General features: G+C 38.5%; 1 gene segment (V, D, J or C); it reads left to right on the top strand.

Annotated features, from left to right (window-relative positions):
• The first annotated feature begins 1,070 nt into the window (after positions 1-1,070).
• LOC106781684 (immunoglobulin kappa variable 4-1-like) lies at positions 1,071-1,837 on the top strand. The segment is given in 2 exon segments: positions 1,071-1,159; positions 1,368-1,837. Coding segments are annotated over 2 exon segments (483 nt in total).
• The last annotated feature ends 5,988 nt before the right edge of the window (positions 1,838-7,825 follow it).

Here is a 7,825-nt window from a genome sequence, read left to right as displayed (position 1 = left end):
TAATTCCCTAATCTGAACTCTAGGCAGAACTCTATTCTTTGTTATTTTTGTTTTTTCCCTTTCATATTCAAGTTATCTTATTTGCTTGGGTGCTAAGAATCTTTGATTTCTTGGCGGTAAGAGTCGTTGAAAACCTATTTGTGAGGTTTCCTGTGCCCTTCTCTGAAGCAGCTTCCATTTGGGGGCCATATCAGTAGGAATATCTTAACCCAGTTCCAAGGATGGAGAGTTCCAGACCCATATAGGCCATGCACTTGTGGAGTAAAAATCATTGCAAATGTTGGTCTGGAGCCACAACTTCCCAAGGAAATCTTGTTTATTTTTTTCTCACCATTTCTGCAATGAATGCAGAGCCGTCTTTTTAGTTCCTAGCAGTTGTGGGAAGGATAGGCTCCAGTTTCTCTTTGTTGACACTTACTTTGAGATTAGAGTCTCTCTGGCCCCTAACTCGAATCAGGACCCCAGTGTCTTCCAAATGATTACATTCTGGACCTGTGTTCTATCCCTCTTGCCCTTACATATCCTCCAAATCCAAACTCAAGTGTTTCCAGTATCCTTACACACATTTTGGGTAAAAATGGAGTCAGAGCTCAGACATTATCTGGTCATAGATTTTTTTAAAAAAAATTGGGCCCAAAGTTGCCTATTTTCTTTTTGTCCCTTCCCTTCTCCTTCCTTCCTCCCTCCCTTCTTTTCTTCTTTCCTTTTATAGCTTTTTCTCCTAACATCTTTCATTATTTCACCAGGATTGTTAATATGAGGAAACTAGCCCATCATTTCTGGAAACTGAATCCATTTACAAACATTTTGAATCTAAAGTAGAAGCTCTTCATTATATTATCTAACAGTTTGTAGTTTCAGACCTTTTAAGTTGATCTTAGTTTCTAAGTTGACTTCTGTGTCATCTGGTCATACAAGTACACTTCTGGTGATGATATGTTCAGCTCTTGATTTGCATTAGATATTTTCACAACTCACTGCACGTGCAATTTGCTTCTATCATTGAGTGCTTTGCATAGGCCCCTGGAGGCCCAGATCAGCTGTTCAGGTTTTATAAAATGGGCCTTTGCAGTGTGAGCTGAGCTGCATCAGGCAGGCAAGGGCACCAAGATGATGTTGCAGACACAGGTCCTTATAACCTTGTTGCTCTGGGTCTCAGGTGAGAAATTTATAAGTGCTTTTGGAGTAATATCTTTTTATAGTTAAAAATTAATTTTAAGATGTACTGAGAAATACTGGCTGTTTACAAAATAGACCCAATTGTGTACTGACCTGTAATGCCATTAGAAAGCACATTTTAAATTACATATTTCAATGTGTCTATGATAAAGTGTGTGTGTATCATCATTATCTATTTGTGTTTGCAGGTGCCTGTGGGGACATCGTGATGACCCAGTCTCCAGACTCCTTGTCTGTGTCTGCAGGACAAAGGGTCGACATGAAGTGCAGGGCCAGTCAGAGTGTTAGCAATGAGTTATCCTGGTACCAGCAAAAACCAGGACAGGCTCCTAAGCTGCTGATCTATGCAGCATCCAACAGAGCATCTGTGGTCCCTGACCGATTCAGTGGCGGTGGATCTGGGACAGATTTCACTCTCACCATCAGTAGCCTCCAGGCTGAAGATGTGGCCGTTTATTACTGTCTGCAGCATTATAATAATCCTCCCACAGTGCTTCAGGCTCGAACACAAACCTCCTCCCCAAACCATGGGTCAGTGAGTCTCTTCTGCACCAGCTGCTTCCTCTTACACAGTCTTGAACATTCACATTCCTCTATCTACCAGAGAGGTCATATTTCCTGACTCACTCTGTGCTGGATTTGTAGGGTCCAGGGGAAAATTAAGAGGGTTTGCTTTTTCTGAATCCCTTTTTATGGGAGATGGCTGGAAAAAAAATGCTGTAAATATCTCTTAGAGATCAGGAGGTTTTGTGTCACAGGAACCTGCATGTTTCTCATGGACTCATTGTGTGATTCAGCCAATAAGGTTTGTCTCTACCCTCTGGAAAAGGGTTCACTGAGTTTTACACTATGATGGATCCATTCTCTCTTCCCTGTTCTTCTGAGATTCAGGAACATTTCTATTTTAATTTCTAGCTCTCCTGGTTTCCTTTCTTTATCTGCAATCATCCTTTTAACTCTGGACTATCCCATTATTATACCGTTCACCTCTCCTACTCAAAACCTTCCACAAAGAAGGTTGTATTCCTCTCTTGCTGTTTCTTTCCATGCAGAGATTTTCCAGCGAAGCATTCATGATCAATGTCACTGAAGTTGTTTTCCTACTCTATCTCCTTTTGTACCACCTTTATCTTCTCTCCATTTCCACAGTTGTACTCATTCTTACAAATGCACTTCTCTCATTCTTTAACCCTATCACTCTAGAAATATATGATAGTGTTCCCTGTTACTTTTTCTCATCACCTATCATCTTCCTCTTTAAATCCATCTCTTGGGCACCCAAGTCTAATTTTGTGACTGAAGGAAATCATTGCTCTAAGCGTGCTATAACTTGAGTCCTTTGGACAACATTTAATTAACCTGCTCATTTCAGTGTAAAAATGGAAAAACTCCAGTCATTTTGGTATTACTTCTTCACCTCCTTCTGAAATATTTGGGTTAATTAAATTTAGCTTCAGGAAAGATTCCTGCAAACCTCATCAGTGTAATTTGAACATTCTTACCTGCTTAACAGCTCCTCATGATAATTACAAATATATTTAAAGTATTGCTATTGAGGAATCAGTGGCATTCATTCATTCAGGATAGTTTTTGAGTTCTTCCTATGTGTCAGGAGCAAAAATATCTGCTTTCATTCCAGTTGGGGTAAACAGACCATAAACAATTGTATCAGTAAATATTTACTGTAATTGTCTAAGTGCTGGAAGAAAAGTAAAGCAAGGAAGAGGATAAAAGATTGCTGGGGTAAGAGTGAGGAGAAATTTTAAACTAGATGATGCATTAGTTAGCTATTGTCATGTAATAAACCAGCCACAAAATGCTGTGGTTTAAAATGGTGGCATTTTTATTGCTGTTATGCTAATGGATCAGCTGATTAGTTATGTTAATATGTGCCATACTCTATTGATCTTCACTGGCTTGCTTGTGTGCTTGAAGTCAGCTGACAGGTCAACTGGGTGCTGATTAATACAGAAAGGCTCAAATTTCTTTAATCTCTTTCACATTTCTATAGTTGGCTGATCATCAGCTGGGGCTGTCTGGGTGATAACCTCATGTCTCTCATCAACTGGCAAACTAATCTCAATTTCCCAAGGCTGTTGGCAGGGTCACTAGAGAGAAAGTAACACTACTTAAGGTATCTTGAAGTCTAGACTCAGTACTGTCTCAATGTCCCAATTTATGCATTGTAAGGATCAATGCAATTGATCCTGTTGAAGGAGACGTTAAATAGCACTTACCTGTTCATAAGAGGAACTGCAAAGTTATACTGGAGGAAGCATGCATATAGGGAGGGAATGAGGAGTCCTCTTTAATAATAGAGAATCCCTTTTTGCAATGAACCTACTGTAGAATGTCATGGAGAAGGTGAGAATGAGAAGGTGTGACTATCGAGGCCTTAATGTCATGTGAAAATGAGCCATAGAAATATCTCCAGGGAATAGAGCTTTAGCTAGAGGAAATAGCACTGCTCTGAGGCAGAAGTGAGACCAGTATGTTGGAGAAATAGTGGGAGGGCAGTGTGAGAGAAAGAAAGAATTTACTATGTTTGGCATGACAATCAGAAATGTTTTGCTCCTGTGGACTCAAGTGTTGGAACATAAGGTTTGAAGAGTGCTTTTTCTTAGGATACTGCAGAGAAAAAGAACCAATGGAATGTATACCCAGAGAGAGAGATTTAAGGAAGTGCAAGTGTGGGCGTTAGTAAGTTGGAAATCTGTAGAGCAGGCTGGCAGGTTGGAAATTCAGGTTAGTGTTGATGTTGCAGTCTTTAGTCTGAAATCCAGCAGGTCTTCTATGTTGCAATCTTGAGGAAGAATTTCTTCTTCACTGGGAAATCTCAGTTTTTGTTGTTAAATGTTTCAACTGATTGAATGAGGCCTACCCATATTATGGGGCATAATCAGCTTTTTGCAAAGTGTTGATTTAAATGTTAATTGCAACAAAACATGCATTCACAGCAACATCTTGACTGGTGTTTGTCCACACAACTGGCAGCATAGCCAGCCAAGTTGACACAAAAGGTTAACCTTTATAAGGGTAAAATTGAAGGCAGAATTGACCTTTTGTGAGGGATGAGGTATTGCTCTCCAGCTAGGGTCTACTTGATACAGAGTACAGCTGGATCTTAGGAAATTTCTCATGCCAAGAAGCGGTGCTGAAGCCACATGGACACCTATAGAACATCCAACGTGCCACCTGATCTACTCAGCATTGAGTATCTCCCAACTCTGAGAACAGATTACAAAAGTCTCAGTAGCTGAACTTGTAGTACACCTGAAGCCACAGTAACCTGTGCCTTTTAAGGGATTTTCCCTTCACTCTGCCCTCTGTTTTAGAATGGACAGCAGGACTAGGAATAGGAGTAGGAACAAAAGCTTACACAGTGTCTGTGACAAGAAGGGGGTTGAGGTAGTTACCCTGAGCTGGCTTTTCAAACTACTGGATGCAACTGAATTTACTTGAAAGCACCTAGATTTAATTACTTGGTTAGTTCAACACATAATAGAAATATTGTACTGAAAAAATAAAATAAATGAAACTCAGGATCCCATCCACAGATTTCACAGTTCATTAAACTCAGCTGAAGAGAAGTGAGTTAACTAAAAAGTAGATTAGAAGAAAATGTCTAGAATTAAGAGAGACAAAAGGAAGGAAAATATAGAAAAGAGATTCTTAAACACATGGGATTTACTGAGAAGGCAATGTGTAATTGAAGTGACAGAAAAAAAGAAAGCAATGGAGGGAAAAGCAATGTTTGAAGATGTAGTGCTTGGTCACTTTCCAAAGCTGATGAAAGACATCCATCAAGTCATAGATTCAGGAAGCTCCAAGAAACACAAGCCCGATAAATAAAATGAAAACTCAACCTGAGCACATCATACTACATTTGCTTAAAGCCAAAGAGGAAAACAAAGCCTTTGGGGCCAGCCTTGTGGTGTAGTGCTTGGGTTTTGCATGCTCTGCTTGGGCAGCCCAGTTTTGTGGGTTTGGATCCTGGATGTGGACCTACACCACTCACCAGCCATGCTGTGGTGGCATCCCACATACAAAATGGTGGAAGATTGGCACAGATGGTAGTTCAGGGCTAATCTTCCTCAAGCAAAAAAGAGGATGATTTTTATCAGATATTAGCTCAGGTCTTATCTTCCTCAGCAAGAAAAAAACAAAACAAAGCAAAAACAAAAGCAAAAAAGCAAACCCTTTAAAAGAAATGGAGAAAAAAGATAAATTTCCTTTAAAAACACACAGTAAGAATTACAGTTGACTTCTGATATGAAACAATAAAGCAATAAGACAATGGAATAGTATGCATTCAAAGTTCAAGAAAAAAATTCATTACCAAAATAAAATTACCTACCAAAGGAATGTGTGTTTCAAGAATTAAGACAAAATAAGGACATATTCAGAAAATAATTGGAATATTTTATTACCAGTAGACCCATGATGAAAGGGAAGCTAAAGGAGATATTTTAGACAACAGCAATATGGTTGAAAACTCAGAAATCATTATACTCAGCCACCAAGAAGTCTCCTAATGTTCCCTACCTCCTGGTATTCCTTTCTCCTGATATTCACATCCTCCTCTCCACATTAAATCAGGATAACCCATGTAACCAGTAGGATATTGTAAAAACAAAAGTGTGTGACTTGAGAGGCTAGGACATTAAAGAGATTGTAAGTTCTTACTACTGTCTTTTTGATAATTTACAGTAGAGGAAGCCAGATGCCACCTTGTGAGAACAGGCTAGTAGATTTATGGACAGATTCACATGGTAAGAAACTGAGACCTCTTGCCAATGGCCAGCACTAACTTGCCAACAGATGAGTGGGTTACCTTGAAAGCTACCGTTCAAATCATTTGCTAACTGCATCTCTGGCTGACATCTTGACAGCAACCTGATGAGAAACCTGGATCCAGAACCAGCCAGGGAAGCTATCCTCAAATTCCTGACTCACAGAAATGGTGTGAGACCATAAATGTTTAATATTTGTGTTGCTGACTTTTGGGGCAATTTGTTCCCCAGCAATGGATAACTAATGTAAAGATGCTGTAAGAAATACAGTGAAATATGGGCATAAGTATGATGTCTATCAGCTGTATAAAGCAAAAATAATATTTTTCAGGTTTAAAGTACACATAGAAGTAAAACATATGATAATCATAGCATATAAAACAACAAGAATTTAAATGGAGTTGAAGGATTGAACAGTCCTTGAATTGTCCATGAAAGTTTCAAAGTGCTAATTCAAATAAGATTATTTTTCTGGCAGGGTGAGTGATTATTTTTTCTCTCCTTTGTATTCTTCTTGTGACTTGATAATGAGTGAATAAAAAAACTTACTTATTGCGGTAAAATTAGCATCCAATAAATTGCACATATTTAAATGCACACTTGACATGTCATATGTTTATACTTGTGAATTAATCTCTATAATCAGGATAGTGAATGCATCCACAAAAATGTTGAATATTGTTGTGTGTGCTTGAAAAAGTGACCCCTTTATCATTGCTGAATGTCTCTCCTTATCCTTGGTAATATTCTTTGCTCTGAAATCAATTTCATCTGATATTAACATAACCACTCTTTTTTGATTAGGATTACAATGATCAGTATTTTAAATTATTTTTTTACAATTATTTTTTTGTTGAGTTCCTAATAGTTTACATCAACGTGAGATTTCATTGTACATTATTTCTTGACTGTCGCCACATAAGTCCTCCCCTTCACCTCCTGTGACCACCCCCACCCCCCTTCCCCTGGTAACCACTGAACTGTTTTCTTTGTCCCAGTACTTGTTTATATTCCACATATGAGTGAAATCATCTGGTGTTTGTCTTTCTCAGATTGACTTATTTTGCTCAGCCTAATTCCCTTCCATGTTATTCCGAATGGCATGAATTTGTCCTTTTTTCTGGCTGAGTCGTATTCCATTGTGTATATATACCACATCTTCTTTATACAATCATCAGTCAATGGGTACTTGTGTTGTTTCCATGTTTTGGTTATTGTGAATAATGCTGCAATGAACATAGGGGTGCATATGTTACTTTGGATTGTTGATTTCAAATTGTTTGGGTAGATACCCAGTAGTGGGATAACTGGGTCATATGCTAGTCCTATTTTTAGTTTTTTAGGAGTCTCCATACTGTTTTCCATAGTGGCTGAACCAGTGTGCATTTCCACCAGTGGTGTATGAGGGTTCCCTTCTCTCCACACTCTCTCCAACATTTGTTATTTTTAGTCTTAGTGTTTATAGCCATTTTAACAGGAGTAAGGTGATATCTTAGTGTGATTTTGATTTGCATTTCCCTGATGATTGGTGATGTTGAACATCTTTTTCATGTGTTTATTGGCCATCTGTATTTCTGCTTTGGAACAATGTCTTTTCATCTCCTCTGCCCACTTTTTGATCAGGTTGTTTGCTTTCTTATTGTTCAGTTGTGTGAGTTCCTTATATATTATGGAGATTAACCCCTTGTCAGATAAATGATTTGCAAATATTTTCTCCCAGTTGGTGGGTTTCCTCTTTGTTTTGATCCTAGTTTCTTTTGCCTTGCAGAAGCTCTTTAGTCTGATGAATTCCCACATGTTTATTTTTCTTTTGTTTCCCTTGTCTGAGAGGATATGGTATTTGAAAAGATCCT

Source organism: Equus caballus, chromosome 15 (genome assembly GCF_041296265.1).
Source record: "Equus caballus isolate H_3958 breed thoroughbred chromosome 15, TB-T2T, whole genome shotgun sequence".
NCBI classification, from domain to species: Eukaryota; Metazoa; Chordata; class Mammalia; order Perissodactyla; family Equidae; genus Equus; species Equus caballus.
The sequence above is the reverse complement of the archived record's forward strand: the minus strand, read 5'-3'. Positions and strand labels throughout refer to the sequence as shown.